The 19,654-nt window shown below is 40.1% G+C and overlaps 1 protein-coding gene across 1 annotated transcript in view; it reads left to right on the top strand.

Annotated features, from left to right (window-relative positions):
• Positions 1-19,654, top strand: part of LOC115918345 — a gene marked incomplete at its 3' end in the record, with an annotated part of 38,599 nt that overhangs the window by 12,887 nt on the left and 6,058 nt on the right. The window contains exons 3-17 of the mRNA XM_030974446.1: positions 3,498-3,844; positions 4,564-4,631; positions 5,108-5,256; positions 5,773-5,895; positions 6,497-6,561; positions 7,039-7,235; positions 7,661-7,721; positions 8,300-8,372; positions 8,781-8,910; positions 9,557-9,730; positions 10,186-10,559; positions 10,905-12,538; positions 16,002-16,828; positions 17,501-17,679; positions 18,259-18,490. Of these exons, the coding sequence (XP_030830306.1) occupies positions 3,498-3,844; positions 4,564-4,631; positions 5,108-5,256; positions 5,773-5,895; positions 6,497-6,561; positions 7,039-7,235; positions 7,661-7,721; positions 8,300-8,372; positions 8,781-8,910; positions 9,557-9,730; positions 10,186-10,559; positions 10,905-12,538; positions 16,002-16,828; positions 17,501-17,679; positions 18,259-18,490 (4,633 nt within the window). The remainder of the gene's footprint in view (positions 1-3,497; positions 3,845-4,563; positions 4,632-5,107; positions 5,257-5,772; positions 5,896-6,496; positions 6,562-7,038; positions 7,236-7,660; positions 7,722-8,299; positions 8,373-8,780; positions 8,911-9,556; positions 9,731-10,185; positions 10,560-10,904; positions 12,539-16,001; positions 16,829-17,500; positions 17,680-18,258; positions 18,491-19,654) is intronic.

Here is a 19,654-nt window from a genome sequence, read left to right as displayed (position 1 = left end):
TTTCAATTCCGAAGCACTTACACTATCTACTGGGTTATTTCACCTACCGCCTCAAATTGGCCATAAATTGTGGTTACCAATTGACGTCTGTGTAAGCAGAGTTTGCACGTAGGCATGTCTTCCTTACTCGTTATTGTCTCTTTTAGTAATCCATAAATCTTAAGAAGAAGGTACGATCATTAATATCCACTTTTGTATCTCTGCATTGCACAATAAGGAGATCTGTACAGAGATGTGCTTAAATGGAGAAGAGATGCTTTAGCAACCTCGCCAGTATTCATCTTTGTTTGTTGTTTGTTGAAATAGATATTGTTTGTCGAGGGCCAGACTTCAGAAAGGAATAAACTCAACGAAAAAGTATATGGGTTAATGTCCTTCTAGCTCCCTAATCTCTCAACTATTAAATGAAAATCAATGAAAGAGATGCTATAGTTTCTATGTCTCCTCAATTTCTCATTTTCTACTATTCTTTTTCTCCTTCTATTACTCTCTATTCATGTATATGTTTCTTTTTATTTCATGCCATTCTGTTCCATTTTGCATCTCTATATTTTGTTGGTAGTCACAAAACATTATCCAAATCGAAAGTGAGAAAGCTGCCTCGGGTTGGGGTGGGATAAACACATTGTTCTAATATATTCCCAAACGATAAAATCTACTCCCTAAGTGCATGAAATAGAGCCATTGTGGACTTAAGTCAAATTATGTTCCTCCTGCCTGTAGCGAAGATAAGCTCATCTCTGTCATCTGTCTACCATTAATCAGGAGACTTTGGTAGAGGGGTACGTGATGGGTGATACTTTGCCCCCCTGTTTCATTTGATAGACTTGTTTACCAGTTGTTTGTAGAAACTGTCTCTCCTTCTATATTTCAGTCATTGAATGAAAACATCTTCACAATTAACTCCATGTGTGGAAATAGCATGAATACAGTTTTGCTGTTTAGTTTCTGTGTACTATTTCATCAAATGAAGATATATGGAGGGGGAGTCAAGTCCCCAAAGTGGTTGTTTTAATTAAATGCAGACAAAATTGGAGAAACAGATCAAAGAAAGGTTCAGGGATTTGGATACATCACAAGAAATTTATGAGTGTTTCATAATTTCAGATCCAGATTGTAGTCTAATGGAGACAAACTACAAATATTTCCTCATCAAACATTTATTTTGTGTTGGACATTTTATTAAAAAGTACATTGGTATTCGATAATATTACAGACCAGCCTATAAGTGAATTTGGCACTGGGTTGGGAAAAATGGATCCCTTTAAGAATAATGTTGCAATAATTGAAAGTTCAGAAAACAACCTGGGAAATGTGAGTAGCGAGCTCATACAATCTCATGGCAATGTTGCCAACTCATAAGTTTTATTACTGTTCTCAGGTTTCACCCCCAAAACTGTTGTCATCAATCAGTTTCCCCATTTCTTATGCCTTCTTTTTTCAGCAAATTGTTTAAGGCTGCCGGTTTAAATAACATTTCTTAAAAGATTGAATAGCATTTTTCAACAAAAAAAAAAGATAATTAGCAACTCAGAGTTTGCAATAATCTTCAGCGTTACTGTACATCATACACGATTCGTCTAGCAAGATCTCGCCTCACGGGGGCGATAGGGTTAGAAACATCTTAATCCAATCACGGGAAAGGAAGTTGTTCACAAGATGCTAATCCCTTCTTTTCCTTTCTGAATTTCCATGATACGTTAGCCAGAATTTTCGTTTCCTGCGATGCCCTCATTATATTATTAGCTCCATTATATTAGCAGAGTAAGAGAAATTGAAAGCAAATTGGGGAGATTAATTTTATAAGCATTATATGGGAGGTCTATGGATTTCCCAGATGCTGTGATTTGAATTATAGATTAAAAATTAAAACAAATAAGGAAAGAAAAAGCGTAAACTTGAATATTTTTAAATCAAAGGATAAGTCATGTTTCAAATGATATTTTAAGTCATATTTAAGTACTGGAAATTGAAACTTTGTTCCCTAAGTGGTTAATTTACATGTATGATGAAATCTAACAAATGAAATCAGTGATAAAATTAAATAGTATTGTCCCTTTTCCAAACTGATCTCTGTCGTGGTGTGAAAAAAACAGTATTTTACTCATTAAGGCCCGGTCACACAGCCCTCCACGGGCGTATCGCGGCCGAATCACGGCCAAAAATTTCTGCCCGTGAAGCAGACGCTGTTGGACGCTTTGAGGTCGTGATAAAGACGCGATACAGCCGTACTTTACCCGTCGTTACACGCGGTAAGAAATTCACACGCGGTTAGCCGCGCGAAAAAGTTTTGGGCTGCCCAAAAATTTAGACCGCGGGTAATCGCGGGCGGTACACGTGGTACACACGCGGTAAAGACGCGGTACAGACGCGGAACGAACGTGCTAGGACGTGCTACGGCCGCGGTTAAGACGTGGTTACACGCGGAATTGGACGCGAAATTTTAGCGGGTAATCGCGGGTGGAGCACGGTCATAGCACGTTTGTTCCGCGTCTGTACCACGTTGTTATCACGTGCATTAGCGTGTGTACCGCGTGTAAGCGTGGTAGGCCGCGGTACCGCCGCGCTTCACCCGCGATAAGGACGCGGAACAGTCGCCGGCGTCTGTTCCGCGGGCATACCACGGGTAAACCGCAGGTAAGCCAATTTTGCACATTTTCCACCACAGGCAACCGCGGGCAAAAAAAAAATCGCGAAATTTTACCCGCGATACAGACGCGAAAGGCTGTGTGACCGGGCCTTTAGCATTGTCGATTCCATGATGGTCTAAAAAGGGAGAGGCAAGAATTTGAAAAGTACATGGTAGTCCATGATATTAGCATAGCATAACACACAGCATGTGTGAGGAGTTTCTTTACAAAGGGGGAGCTGGGGTATTACCATTTTACCTTATTTGGATCACTGTATGATGGGGAAATATGTTTCCAAAGAATTTTTTTACTTCATGCAGCCCATGAATTTATAGATACATGTCATGGAATTGCATGTGAATATCACACTGACATTGAACGTTTACATGTATCAGCATGGAATAAACCATTTACGTCATGGTTTCTAATTTAACTCATAATTATAGGGTATTCTATATATCCTTGGAATTCTGACATTTTTTAATAATTAATTCAAAACAAATGAATTGGAGAGAAAGGAAGAAACATTCTTAAAGTAAACTACATTGTTTGAAAGTTTGAAGATGTTACATCATTCTAAAGATAACAGGTTATCATTATATCCATTAAATATCTTTATATTTTATACCTTTTTGAAAGTACTATTTCAAATAAAAAATAAATGTACTCAGGATATCCTATTCAAGAAAGAAATTGATAATTATATATCTGATTGTCACACAGATGTACCTATAATTTTTTTTTATCAAATAAAAATTTATTTAGAAAAAACATTACCATTAATATCAATACAAATATAACCTGAATGTCTACTTTACCTTTTTTTGTTTTCTGTTTAATTTCCATAAATGTAAATTAATGCATTAGGTTTCTCCTGAAGGCAAGTACATTTTTGGATCCTCCCCGTCTGAGAATCGGCGCAAGAAACCCTCCTCCTCGCCGTCGACGCCCACCACGCCCACACCCCCATCCACTCCCCGCCAAGCACACACCCCGGCAACAGCACGCAAGATGCAGCAACCAGATGAATCGCCCAAGCTGCAACCTGTTACATCAATCATGCAACAATCCACAGCCCAGATACAACATGCACCACCACCACAGCAACAACAACGTCAGCAACAAGTACAACACCAACAGCAGCAACCACAACCACTGATTCAACATCAAATACAACCCCAAAGCATACAGACAAAGTCTATAAATAATATCAAGTGAGTATTCATTTATTTATTTAATTATGCAGAATGTAGTTGTGAATAGTAGTTTTACATCTTACTTAGATTAGAGTATATGAACTTCTTTAGTGCGATTGGTGGATAAATCCAACACAAGGAAATAGATTTTCTACTATCAGTTTCATATAGAAGCGGCCATTCGATTTATCTTATTATTATTTAAAAACAGATTTATACATTGTGAAGGTTGTTTCTATGGAAGATACATGCATGCATATCATGCCAAATTTCAGAATGAACCAAATAATGAAAACACCAAGTTGACACAAACCTTGTTGCAAAGGCATCTACAGTTAACTAGAATGGAGTTCAGTGAATTTTAACAAACAACCCTCTTTAACTACTTGTGGCATACTGCTTGAATCTCATTATAGGGTTATATTGTGCACCAACGTTATGTTTCACTTCTTACTTTGCTATTTCTGGCCTCAAACCCTTGAATCATCAGTTGTAGGATCAGAGGGGCATAAAAACTCAAAACAAATCATATCATAGCCAACGGATGTGGCCGAAGTTGCTGTAAGAATTGCCAGTTTTATCACAGTAAAATATTGTATTGCCAGTTTGTAAAGCGAGGACAGGTATTGAATTACAAATCAAACATATTTAGTAAATACTGTATTGTGTTTATTTTTCATACACCTTCTGTGGACATTTGATATGAATAACAATATTTTTCTTGTCTTATTTTCTAGGAGTGGAGAAGGACTGGTCAGATATTCCTTTGATCTAGAGGTGGATTATATTACAGAGAGATTAATTGGTAGGATTATATACTAGATTTCTTTTGCTATTTTCCTTTTATTTATAAATTTGTGTACAGGTCATCCTTTTTTAGTATGAGAATTAAAGTACATGAATAACCTCTCATATAAATCTTTAAAATGTATGGTAATATGTTTCCCATTCAATTCAATTTTTTAACTGTATTTATTCATTTACTTAGTATATTTGTCCATCTATATTTCCATATACCTATTTATCTATTTTTCTATCTGTCTATCTATCTATTTTTTTGTATTAAAAAAAAATTATATAGTAGGTTAGTTTCTGCATTATTTTTCATTTATTTACTTACTTAAACTATTCCAACTATTTATTCACGACTTCTGATAATTTTGTCTTCTAATTCTTCTAATGTTATTTTTAGAAGCCTGTGTGTAGTTTGAATTCAGTAAGAACATTTTACAAGACAATTTCATCAGTTGATATCACATCTGATTTTGTTCTTTCCCGTAGCCGTGTCTTTCCCATCTGGTGGGCTTGAGAACCAGTACCGTAGCAACCTGCGTGATGTAGTTCGTATGCTGAAGAGCAAACATAACAACAGCTATGTGGTCTTCAATTTATCAAGGAGGAGACATGATGTATCCAAGCTAAACCAAGAGGTGAGGATGATGGTAGTGGTGGTGGTGGTGGTGGTGGTGGGGGTGGTGGTGGTGGTGGTGCTGGTAGTGATGGTAGTGTTGGCGTTTCTGATGATGATGATAAAAATGATGGTGGTAATGATGGTGGTGATGATGATGATAATGGTGGTGATGACGGAGATGATGATATTGAGGATGGTGATACTGATGATAATGATTGTGTTGGTGATGATGGTGATGGTGATTATAATCATGGTGGTGAAGATACTGCTGATGAGGATGATGATGATGATTATGATGATGATGAGGATGATGATGATGATTATGATGATGATGATGACGATGATACTGATTGTGATGATGAAGATGATGGTGATGTTGGTAATGATGATGATATTGATGATGATGATTTTCCTAGGTACAGAGACGTTGATCATATTAGTGGTGGTGATTAGAAGCATACAAAAGGCTGTTCATATCTTACAATAATTGTGAAGTGCAATCTCTAAACTCTTCCTCTCTTTGTTACCACGAAAGGTGCGTGATTTGGGCTGGCCCAATGTCTTGGCTCCTCCTCTAGAGAGGCTTTGCAGTATCTGCAAACAGATGGAGACCTGGATGAAGGGCAACCTCAACAATGTTGTGGTGCTACATTGTAAGGTGAGTGAATTTTTCCCATTTACAACATCACTACAGAGCTGGGGTGGGGGCGTTTCCACAAAGCCTTTTTTCAATGACAAATGACAAAACAAATCAGTGACAAATCTGCTGATAACCAATCAGTAGCAAGGATTTCAGTAGCTTATAACAAAAACTGTTGTTTGTCACTAATGACAGGTTTTGTGAAACGCCCCTTGAAATAGGAAAGGTAATGTTTAGTGACAAATTGTTTGGCTCTTCAAGTGACTTATGACTGAAGAGACAATTTTTCCACACTCAATGGAGGGGATGACCATGAGAGCTGTGAGAATTCATTGACTTCAACACAGAATTAAAGCCCTTCTAGCTTGCCCTCAATGAAATAATGAATAAGAAGTAGGCAGAACAAAGGGAAAAGGATACTTGAGCTGTTATGTCATTAAATTCTCTTCAATCCTATTCTGTTTACATTGATTGACAGTGTAGGTCTTGGACCATTTTGTTCAAGTACTTTTGGCTTCATCCCTTCATGTTTATTTCAAGAATGATTACACCTGTCATTTTTTGTTTTACTTAGATACATTGTCATATTCTCTCAACGTATCATTCTTCTTATTTTCAGGGTGGCCGAGGGCCCATAGGGGTAGTGGTATCAGCCTTTATGAACTATTTGAGCATCACATCAGCGTAAGTAATATCTTTTTATCCTTTTTTTTCTTCTTGTACGTTGTTTTGTTGCATTCTATAAGGTTTACACGAAGCTGAAGGGCTTTCCTAGAGTAAAGTATCAGTATGTACCATATAACTATCAGTTTATAGGCAGTAGCAGCTCATATATCTGAGTTTAAATATTTATTTGGACATTTTCCTTCCTCCATTCTTGAGTAAGTATATCCCTATAGTGCCTCATATTGCCTTTTAACTTCCTTTTGGTTTCTCTCTCTTTCACCTCCTCTCTCCTTTTCTCTCCCTTCTCTACCCTAATTTCAATATCTTGCCATTCTGTCTCTCCCAATAATTCTTATTCTATTTGTGATCTCTTTCTTCTTCTATGAATTATCTTCTTTGATGAATATCACATGCCTAATACTTACTCTATGTATGATATTTACTCCAATCATTATTAAGTTTCTTTCTCTCTCTCTCTCTCTCACACACATACAGGAATGACTCGACCATGGACCGTCACGCTATGAAGAGGTTCCTGGATGCCAAGGGTTGGAGTGGCATGCACCCGTCTCAGATGCGCTACATCGATTACTTCTCAGGACTTCTTACCAACTCGATCCAGATCAACAGCTCGCCCCTCTTTCTCCATCATGCCGTCATCCATGGTGTGCCCAACTACGATTCTAACGGAGGTAAAGGGAAAAAGAATTCACAGTTTACTGTAAAAATCTGAGGAAGTATAGGTCAACTTCGTCGCGTGCTTTCTCAACTTGTTAACAATCTACTGTTGACCTAACCAGAAGCAGACCACGATAATGATGTTATAGAATCATGATTGAGATCTCCGTTCGTTCAAGCGATTTTTAGCGACCGTGAATCTGCAGAATCACGATACAAAACGCATCTTTTTGCAGCGTTTCATGTTTGCGTTTTTAAACACCTTTATTTTTACGACCGACAAAAAATTGCTTGAAATTACTTGAATGCAACCATGTTTTAAACTAAACGTGTTTAGTGTCGCTTGATCGCACCCCTAGGCTGTGTGCATGATGTACCTGCGATGATATTCTTCTGGATAGGTAATAAATTCAACCTGTTTTCTTGTTCTTTCCGTCAGGTTGCCGTCCTTTCCTGAGGATATACCAAGGCATGAGCCCTGTATACACATCTGGTGTCTAGTAAGTATTCCACTATTTATTTAATGAAGATGGTCACACTTTTATGGATATGACAGCTGATAAAATCAACTTATAAACTTAGATATAAGTTGTATGTCTGGCAGAAGGGTACAAGTGAAGAAAAAAAAATTGGTGGTGGGGGTGGGGGGGTTCATTTTTTTTACCTGTCTAGTTTTTACTGCTAAAGTTGGAATATTGCTGATAATGATGCAGATGATACATGGACTTAAATTTGTACATCCCATTGTCTGCTCATTTTTGTTGGGGGGATGTACTTTGGACCTGAAGGAACTATCTAAAATATATAGGATTATAATATTTATAATAATATTAATTTATAAGTGTGTGATGTCACACATTATTTTGTTCAATATTACATTAATTTTGTACCATTTCCATATCCCGTCTTTCATATATTACGGTAAGCTAAGTGATACACCTTTCTTTGTCCATGTTTTGTTTAGTGAAATGTGAATCCAGTTATATTAAACTAAATTCCTAATGAATTTGAAGAAATTAATATATTTGGAAGAGGGAATTTATGAATGGAATTTGTCTGTCCCTCGTTTTAATTCCAGCACCGTGCCAGAGGGAACAAGTCGCTTTGTGATCACACCACGCAGTGCTATTCCTCTACGAGGAGACATTCTGGTAAGTTTGAGGTGCTAAGACAGACACAGGCTACAACGATAACTCCTCCAATTCACCTCCCGTACCAAAGTCCTGACTTCAAGCTAATTGGACTAAACACCATGTAACCCTAACACTACACCAAACCTAAAACCCAATCGCAACCTTAACCCTAGTATTACATCTTTGACAAATTAAGCCAGGAACAAATATCACAAAATGGTTAAGGATCACCAGATTTGACTCATTACCACCATCAAGTATCAAGTTTATTTGTCTTCCAGAAATCACATGTAACAAAATATAATAGAGTATAATCATAACAGTACAATTTAGAATAAAGAAAGACGAGGAGACCTTGGTTGAAGCACAGCTTGTTAAGTTAATTAAGGCATGTTTATTTGACTCTTCTACTCATACAATTTACAGTTGAAGTGTTACCATAAGAAGTTCAGATCAACGACCCGAGACACAGTGTTCAGATGTCAGTTCCATACAACGGCAGTCATGGAGTATAGATTGGTCTTCCAAAAGCAGGAACTAGATGATGCTTGTACAGGTAAGATAAGAAAAATATATATATATTGTACAACATCATTACACGTATGGGATGATTTCTATGGTCTACGATAATGGTGATGATGATAATATTAATAATAATATGGATATTTATATAGCGCCGGTATTCGCCAGGCTACTGACGCTCATGGCGCTTTACACATACTACCCTGGTTATAGCCGAGCTGCCAAAGTAACCAGCGCTCAACATATCAGGTACCCATTTACACCTGGGTGGAGAGTGGCAAATGTACATTAACGCGACAGGACTTGAACCCCGTAGCTTGTTATCTGCAGTCGGGTGACTTATCCACTAGACCACAACACCTCTACATGATGATGATGATGATAAAGATGATAGGATCTTAAACATCCCATTCATTGACAATATAAATATTTCCCTGTGGTTATCATCTTATCCATTTTAGATATCACTGTCATCACTGTCAAATAACTGATTTTCAACTCCAGTTAACTTATATGGACATCGAATTCCCACAATTCACTAATTTTATGCAGTCAGCTTTTGAAAAACGAGAGAACTCTGATTTACTTTGGATTGAAATGCTATATGAAATATTAGCTCAAAAATCTCAGCCCTGGTAGAAAGTCAGCATTTAATCGTCATTGTTTTTTTTATCCCACAGATGCTAGATTCCCAGAATTCACCAAGGTGGAGCTGATCTTCTCTTCCACTCCCGATGCCCTTCACGGGAGTGACTACGTCTCGGGAGCCAGCTTCCCGTCTGAACACATCGATGATCCCCTCATCAGATGGGATTCTTATGAACACTTCAATGACATCATCGAAGGACCAGAAGGTATAAGCCACACCCCTTTCATTTGGTCTGCTCCTCTTTTTGTAGTTGTGCAATATGCATCAGGATACGGTATTAATTTGTGAGGTTGCAAGTCCATTTTTATTTGAGCATTTAAGGGTTCATATGCTCCTAATTCAGTTGAACCCGAAGCTGGGTCTAAATTCACATTTCATAAAAGGAAAACTTAGACTGCAATTTAACTTCCTTTGTTAACCTAATTTTGAATAAAGGCCTAAACCTTGCATTGGGTTTTAAATTTTAGTAGAAAATGCACCTAAGTGTCTGAGAGTAACAGCTGTTAGGGATACCTTTCATTGTAGCATTTGCAACAAAGGCTATAATTTCTCTTTTTAAGAGAGGTCATACCTAACAGTACCGTTGATGATATAGGCCAATTCATTCTGGGATTTCTTGGGAGGGATTAAAATGTTGGTTTTATTTACTTTCTGCTCTAGACGGAGGCCCTGACCTCAATGAAACATCTGGGAACAACAACAACAACATGATCCTGGACATCCCTCACAGCTCGGCTCCCGATGGCAGCCTTTACGCTCAGGTCAAGAAGTCCCCATCACCCGAGCAGTCACCGGTCATCCCGAGACTGACCAATGGAGACACCAATACGGCCCCCTTGCCGTATGTCCTTTCCCCAGACAAAGCCCCTCAGGTGAACACTTCGAGGGATGGAGGCAAGAGGAACATGGACTACCGGGAGAGAATGGCTCTGGATGAACTGCTCAAAGGCATCACGGGAGAGGACACAGACGGAGGCATTGTGGTCAATAACAACACACAGTGGAAGGCACCACCATCACCTGATATTAACACGGTCAGTTTAGTGACATCATGAAGTACACTTTGCAAATTTCTAGCTGAGGCTAAGATAGAAATAGTTTTGGGATGCAGCCTTTGGAGCAAACATTACATTATGTCATGAGAACATTATGACCATCACAACATAATGGATATAAGCGCTATATGAATAGCTATTATTTTAGACAAAAAGAAATTTTGTGTTCTTTGATGCCAATTTGCATATTTGGACCCTTATTTCTTATCTAATTTTCGTTGTGCGCCTCGGAATTGAAGTTCTCGATAGATGGCGCAATACAAATGCCTATTATTATTTTTATTACATTGATACAGTTTCCTCATTCTGAATTGTCATCTTCAGGTTCTCCACCATGAGCCAGTTCACACAAGACGTATTGTAAGCGTTAGTGAGGATCTCCGCCACGCTCCCGTCTCCCAGTCCAAGCCCAAGCCACCGCCCACACTTCAGGAGGATATCAAGGAAGAGTCTGCCGGTCAGGAGAATTCTTCACCATCCAAGAAACCAGTATCTAGGAAGGAGTCCAGTGAGGCTGAGAACCCCTATGCAGAGATCACAGATGCCATGCAGCAGAAGCTTCAGCAGAACCCTAACACCAACCAGAGTGGTCCACACCAGGAGAGGATCACACCGGTCGTAGTGACTAACCAGGAGCACTCAGCACCACCAATGATGAATGGAGGCACCAATATGCCAAGATCCGTTGAGCAGCACAATCCGACCTATGACATCACGCCCAAAGGATCAAAGCATGGGACAATGCAGAATGGTCATGCGACCCCGAATGGTCATGTGACCCAGAACGGACAGGTGGTCCAGAACGGACAAGTGGCCCAGAACGGACAAGTGAATCTAAACCCAGGTCAGGTGAACATGAATCCAGGACATATAAATGTTCAGAATGGACCAACACCTGTGACCTATAATCAGATGGTTCGTAACCCAAGTCCTGCCCAACCTTACATAGCACAGATGAATGGGCCTGTGGAGACCCCTATCATACCCAACTCAGCCAGTAGGGTGACAGAAAGGACTCCCAATTTTAATAGATTAGAAAATGGCCCCACATCGCCTGTGCACCAAAATTATGAGCCACGCCCATTGAGAGCCAGAGAGGATAGGTTCCAACTCCTGAGGAAAGACCCCAATGCACCCCAACAACAGCAGTACCAGCCTTCCACCCCATCCCCCTCCCAGGTAAGCCCTGTCAGCCCCACTGGGGAGGAGGAGGATGGTGGGCTTGGCTGGCTCAAGAGGCAGCAGGACAGGCTTCGTGAGAAGCGGGAGAGGGAAAACGGGAGACCCATCGTAAGGGAAGCGCCCGCAGAACCCATCAGGGCCATGCCCATCAATGCATCACCTGCATCACCTATCAGGACCATGCCTGTCAACGCATCACCAAAGTTGCGCGTCCGCTTTGAGGGCGATCTTCAGTCGGCGCCACCTGCAGTGTCCCCACCAATGTTCACCAGGAAGGATGAGCCTCCATCTTGGCTTGCCCAGCAACAGCAGAAGCTTCAAGATCGCCAAGGTTACAACATCACCCCACTAAACCAGGCTCCGGTGGTTGCCACAGAAACCACACCAGTGCAGAATGCGATCTATCCTGTACACGATCACTTGCTGATGACTGGACCCAAGGATGGCGGCGTGTCTGTACGAAGGGGCATTTCACCACCCCCTCTTTCTATCTCAACTGACTTGGAACGATCCATCAGCGAGCTGGGGCAGATGAACAGCGCCAAGCCGGCCCAGTCCTACGTCCAGCGATCGATCACCACCACGACCAGCCATGAATGGGAACCTCATGAGAGACAGCTCAACAGGCAGCTTTCCGATCTGACCCACGACAGGTTTCGTGACCCTGTGTTCCAGAGACCTGCCGTTGATCAGTCACCGAAGGTCCCTGCTACACCATCAACGCCTTATGATCCGGTTCCTCCAATACTTACCAATGCACAGCTGAGGAACGATGGGTAAGTGAAGGCAAAACCCATCTTGACATGGAGTTAAAAGCTTGATGATCAAAAGAACTATAGTTTGATTGACTAGATTTTAAAACTAAGTAATCTGTGACCCTTTAAGAAAAAACATTAATTTTGCAATTTGTTAATGATATACCATGAAAATCAACATTTGCAAATGTGTACTCTTGATGACAATGTTATAGATGTAATTGCTATTGGAGTTTTATCCTATTTACATGATGGGGTACATTTTCATGTGTTGCATTTTCCGTAAATGGAAGAACACAATACTGATCACAATGTTTGGTTTTAACTGGTTTTACTGGTGAAGGAAAAAGAATTAATTACTGATGTCTGTTATGTGTGCCACAGGTTTTTTTTTCTCTCAGAGTCATCATGGTTTAATATGTTCATGGTTTTATTAATATTAACATCATGATCGATGCATTCTTCATATGTAATGGGTTGATTGTTGATTGCGTTTGCACTGCATTTTTGCACCAATGACAATATTTGATGTGAATGAAATGAGATAACAGCTACCCAAAATATGGCACTATGACTTACATTCCTTGGTTTATAAAAAATGACAAATCATTCAATTGGACCCATTGAAATCTGTTACTCATAAAAAAAGATCATATATTTATGTTAGAAGTATTGAACTACTGGTATTATAGATATTTAGCTGTTATATATGTTCTTTCCACCATGTAGAGGATATGTATACCAATCCTGTGTCCTCTGATGGTGATCATTTTACATTCTATCCTTTGACCTGTTCAACTAAGATCATGGGGTATTTACATTTACATATTGGGTGTGTTTGTAATAACTCATTGCATGAAAATATGATATAATGGTTACACATTCATAGCATGACGGTTAGGTATTTTCTAATGATACTGCTACTTGGGACTGATGGATTATAATATATATTGCTCAAAGTGTCTATAGTATTTATTCATTATCTCTTGGGGGTAGGGTAAATACTGAAGATCCTGGACATTCCAAAGAAATTAGTGCGTTCCCCCCTCATTTGTTTTGGAAAAAAAGGCAATGATATATGTTTTTGAATAAATGATGACATCTGGGGACTCTGCTTCTTACTTCAGAAACATCAAAAATCATTTTGTAAAAACTGGAAACCTGTCCACAATCAATTTGCTTTCAAGGGTATTCCATCCTTTTATATTTTGACTTTATTGCTGTTAGTCTGTCCTTGTGTTCACATTGTTTTAAAATGGAAAAATAAATGAATTGAATTGAAAAATAAAAATACAAATGATTCTAGTTTGAGAAAAAGAATAAATCAGGGAAAAGGAACAGTACATTTCAAAAAGCAAACGACACATGCAAATAATGAATATAATCACACAGAGTACATCTTTCCAAACTTTATGCAATAGGATCACAAATGATCAGTCCATTTCTGCTATGAGGGGATCTTCATTAGTATGTATGTTGACAATGACAGTCTCAAGTAGCATGATTATTCATTAACAGATTGATTTCTTGTCTGTTCACATGGTGTTTTTAACATGGTATGATCCACTAACCTCTTCCTTTTAATCTCTGCCTTCCTCCATATTTACTCCTGTTTGTTGGTGTTTTCTTGGTATGTGTCTGCCTACGATATATCCATACATCTACCAAACCTTCACTACCACCATAGCCATAGCAATTGCGCACAAGAAGAGAGACGATATCAGTCGAGGACAGAACTTGCCTCAAGGGTTGGTAGTGTACCATTTACAGAAACTCCTGTACATGCCAGTTCCGCAATGAAATCGGATATGTTGTACAGTAGTAGCGTACCGGTGAAAGTCACATCACAGGTTTCCGACGTCAACTCTTTAACGCCTTCAGTTGATTCTGGGTACAAGTCCTCATCGTACCAGACATTGGCATCGAGTCTGTCGGGGATCAGGCCGCAGGAAACTAGTTCTGATGTGACAAAGTACATAGGACAAGATGGCTCAGAGACCACGATTAGAAACACCACAGAGCGTAGGAAGAAGACGGTCCAAATCGAAGCAGTTCAAAACAAAGACGGGTCCTTTCATTATCCTGCTATTCCTGTTACCCAGTGGAAGGGTGATTCTGGTAGCAAAGCGATAGAACAATCATCGTCATCGCAGCATCAACCTAGAGTTAACATCCGGGTCAATCCTTATGAAGAGGTTGATAGCTTTCTTCCAAGGCCAGGCGATAGTTCAAAAACTTCCTTAAGCCTTCAGAAGCAAAGCGATGGACAGTCTTCAACCATATCCTCAGGAAACTTGCGCTCTCCAACATCTGCCTTTGTACCTCTCACTGTCTCCACATCCATGGGAGAGCATCTCTATGATACCTCCATACACTCCTCTTCTTCCTCCTCTTCTACTTCATCCATACCAACTGCTTACTATTCTCATCACCATAGAAACAATCATAATCCTCATCACCAATCTCAACGTAACCCTGGTAGTGGTAATCATCCTGGTAGCGGGTATCATCCTCATAGTAACCAATCACAACAGTACATCCACACACAACAGTCTTCCAGTAACAACTCACAACAATACCAGTCTACCCCCCAAAAGGGTTCCTCTATGCACCCCTCCCATGTAGGGTCTAGGGATTGGAACTCACAACAATACCAGTCTACCCCCCAAAAGGGTTCCTCCATGCACCCCTCCCAGGTAGGGTCTAGGGATTGGAACTCACAACAGTACCAGTCTACCCCCCAAAAGGGTTCCTCGATGCACCCCTCCCAGGTAGGGTCTAGGGATAGGGAAATTGAGTCCTTCTCCCATGCATCTGATACAAGCTCAAGGGAAGTGTCAAACCAACCAGAACTTACCCCTTCACAACACTTGCTGAAGTCAGCATTCCGAAAAGCAGACTTCCTTCTCTCTCCATCAAGTATACCAAGTCTTTCAAGACCCATCCCCATCCCTATCCAAAATGAGCGACCAAAAGTCAGTTTCCATGACCAAAGAGAAGAGCGTGGGTCCGGATTGCCCACAGGTAGCTTCCAAAGGGTCCTTTCACCTGAGGTGGAACAACCACCAAGGGCCTCCTCTGTACCTCCAACTCTTCCCTCTTATGATTGGGTCATGAACCGGATCAGGGAGCTCAGAAGGGGCACTAATAATGTTAACCAAAACAAAGGTGTGAGTTCCAGGGGACATTCAAGTGACAGGGCTGGGGAAAGCAAGTTGGATAGCAGCCAGAAGGTTGGCAGTAAGGTTCACTTTGACTTGCGAAATGAGGTGATATCCAGCAGTCTCACTCCGAGGGGTCATGTCACAAATCAAAGTAAGACGAATGTAGTCCAGCCAATCCCTCAACGCCCAGTGAGACCTCAGTTTGAAAATTTGGCAACCTTACCCCCTAAGGGTAACACCCGTAGTAGGACTCCACAAGAGTCCCAAAAGCACCAGACCAATAACTTACGTGAGATGGTTTCCAATAATGTTCCTAACAGGAGAGAGGAGATAGAGCGCTGGAATAATTACGGGTATAGCTATGACAACAGTTCTATGCAAGAGACTGGTCAAACATTGCCAGGATCGACTCCTGCATCACAGAGCTTCGTTCCAACCAGTCCTATGCAACAGAAGATGGATGGCGAAAGGAGTCCAGTAGGACGTCATTATCATATTCCAGAATCACGATTGCCAGATTATCAACCTTACGAGCAGCAAACCGATCAGCAGCCGACTCAAACGGAGCGCAAAGTGCGGACGTTAAACAAACAAACCCTGCATGTGGAGTCCTCTAACCCATCTCAAAGTGTGACTTTTAACACTACCCATCCCCCTCTTTCCTCCATGCATGGAAGCACCCCTCCCCAGGAGCGAGTCTTCACCCGTAGCGTGAGCAACTCTGGCCTTAATGAACTTGAGACTAACAATAACAACTCCAGCGGAGAGGATGCCTTCAGTAGTCTTGACGATGCTGTCAAGATGCTCTCTCACTGGAGTAATGAAATCCAGAAACTCAGCGCCCCTTACAAATCACCATCATCGATTGACGCTAACCATAACACGCATGCCTCACTAGACACCAGTGCCATCCTTTCTCATCATCAACTCAACAACAACAACCAATCAGATGACAGGATTAACCCATCTCACTTTCAAACCCACCAATCCAACGGCGGGTACCATTACACATCTCAAACATTGACCAATCACAGACCTCAGGCTACGTCCACGCCCAGAAAGAACTTTGATGAGGTGGATCTGCACATTGATGAACCAACAGAGGTAGACAACATACCAAAAGGGTTGGTGGCGGACAGATCTCCAAGTGAGTAGTTTTATTTTTCCTGTTGTCTATTTCTTTACCTTTCTTTCACTCTTCACTCTCTTTCTCTTTTATCTTCCTCTTTTTTTCTGTTGATAGCACTTTTTTAATAATTGCTTTAATGTATACTCTCTATCCCTCTCTCTTTCTCTTTCTCTTCCTCTTTCTCTTTCTCTCTGATGGCTTCTATTGGCTCCAATGGCTTCTATTGGTAAATCAATAGTGATCAATCAAAATCGATTTTGGCAACTGTCCACCAAAAAAAGGAAAATTCTAATCTCAATTGCATTAACTTCATCACATAGATCACTTGAAGTGAGTTTAAGAACTTTTTTAATAATTGCTTTAATGTATACTCTCTATCCCTCTCTCTTTCTCTTTCTCTTTCTCTTTCTCTTTCTCTCTGACTCTCTGTCTCTCTCTCTCATGAAAAATCAGTTTTTGAGCTTTGAAGAAGTTATCATCTTAAATATAGTAGATGGGTGTCTTTGGAAATAATTTGTTATCACTTCATTTCGTCGCTATTTTCACGAAGTGACGGTAAATCGTCACGCAAATTTTATGCGATTTTCCTCACTACCATCACTTCATGAAAATTGGGACGATTTGGGAATTTTATGTCTTCTTTTGTGTATGGGTGTTTTCAATTTTGTCTCTGTTTTTCTGTCGGGATAGATTTTATGGACAGGTCGCCCCCGGCTGCCCAGACCCGCCCACCTCGTCGCACCAACAACCAGTCCGGGTACGACTCTGATACTGGTATCCAGCAGTACTACCGCCCCCCTCGTAGGCGCAACTTTATTGACCCTGGAGCAGAGGTCTGGCTTCAAAACCCCGGTGGACTCCCAAGGAAGGTTTGTCAGTGTGCTCTATCTTCATTGCTCTCTTACTCTTATTTATTTGTCACTTTCTGTCTTCTTTCTTTCTTTCTCTCTCTTTCTCTCTTCCTTTCTTTTTGTTGTTCTTTCTTTCTCTCTTTCTCTCTTCCTTTCTTCTAGTCGTTCTCTCTTTCTCTCCGTGCTGCCATATTCCTGAACTATTCTCTTTCCCTTTGCCTTAGTCCTTATTTTTCTCCCCCTGTATCTTTTTCTATCATTTTTCACTCACTCCCTCTCTCTCTGTTTCTCTCTCTCTCTCTCTCTCTCTCTTTGTCTCTTTCTCTCTCTCTCTCTCTCTCTCTCTCTTTTTGTCTCTTTCTCTCGCGCTCTCTCTCTCTCTCTCTCTCTCTCTCTGTCAGTCCTCTGACTCCTTGTTCTTTTTCTGTGCTTGCCTTGTGGTCTTTTGATACCCTTCAGATTGAACATTTTAGGTAAGGAAAAGTCACTGTCCTTCCTATCAGAACCATACATTGTGTAATGCCTAATTAATACAGACTCCTTGTATGCAAGGTGACAATGAACTTTTAATATGCCCCATCTTCCTTAATCTCCCAGGAGACTGAATATTGGAACCGGAAGGATGGACTGAAGTCTAAAGAACCTCCAAAGGAGTATGACCTGAGTTCATCCAGCGAGAGCATCTCTGGTCCCAAGACACCCAAGTTCCCTGTCGGTCCCCGGGCTTACGCCAACATGACCAAGACCTTCATCGTCAATACTGGAGCGCCACCGCATGGTGAGATAGGAAAGGCCTTGCCGCCCCAACTGCATGCCGGCTATCACCCTGGTAAAATCATATATACTCTTTCCATTTAGTGCTGTAGTGAGGGAAATTCGGTTAGATCAACAATGAAAGACCATAGGCAAGGGATCTTCAAATTTTACTTTTGTTTTAGTTTTTTCTTTCATTTCACAATAAAACAGGGTGGTGGGGGTTGGGAAAGGGTTATATTAATGATATGAGACAGCCTTGATTGTAATGAAAAAAAAAGCATGTCTGCTACATTGCTATTATATCTTGTGAGCATGAAATGATGGTTGCATCTTGGTAATTTCAATTGCTCTATCTAAATCAGGTATAATACTAAACCATTAGTCCAGACTACTCATTTTAATAACTAACATGACAGGTCATCTGTAGATTGGACAATGACCTATATTACTTGTGATATTGTTGTTGTTATTATTTTTTGTAATGCACATTTTTAATTAAAATTCATGCCAGGAGAGATGAGAAATGTACATGATCTGCAGGAAGTTATGCAGGAAGAAATGGACTATGATTGACAGTCATTTACAATATTTTTAAGGGTGAAAAGAATAGCTGTGAAATCTACAACAGCATAAAATAAGTAAAGATGAAACTTACAAGATAGCTAGTATGTTTCTAGAAAGCTATGTTGGAATTTACTACATGTTTGCACCTGGAAAATGTAGGTTTCTATTCTTAAAGTTATTTATTAAATAACCTGTTTGAAGTGAGCTGTATTCTGTATCTGTATATCTTAACTACCATGATTTTCATTGCACGTGCTATGTCTTACTATGTCTTTTTGTTTCTTAAAGGGTAGGGGAAAAGTGGTTATCCTATGTGGATTGATTTTGGGGTTTAAAAGGGTCAATGAATGGGTCATCAATAGAAGAAAAGAAAAAAAATCCAGTTATAAATCTGTAGCAGAAGTTTAACTAATATTACAGGGAATAACAATTATTTACAAGACTTGAATAATGAGGTTTGGGGGCCTAGAAGAACCACTAACTGAAAAAAAAACTGTTCATCAAAATTCATTGAAGTACATTCCATTGCTTTAGGTGAGAACATTAGAATGAGGAAATAAAAGATTTTCTCGAAATCAAATACATTTTATATGGTTATTTTACGCAGCAATTTTTTTTTAGTCGAGTCATTATAACGGTATTCCCAGCGCATACATCATATCGTCTGTGTCCA

This window comes from Strongylocentrotus purpuratus, unplaced genomic scaffold (genome assembly GCF_000002235.5).
Source record: "Strongylocentrotus purpuratus isolate Spur 01 unplaced genomic scaffold, Spur_5.0 spur5_scaffold_7, whole genome shotgun sequence".
NCBI lineage: Eukaryota > Metazoa > Echinodermata > Echinoidea > Camarodonta > Strongylocentrotidae > Strongylocentrotus > Strongylocentrotus purpuratus.
Note: the sequence above shows the minus strand (reverse complement) of the source record. Positions and strands in the feature narration are given on the sequence as shown.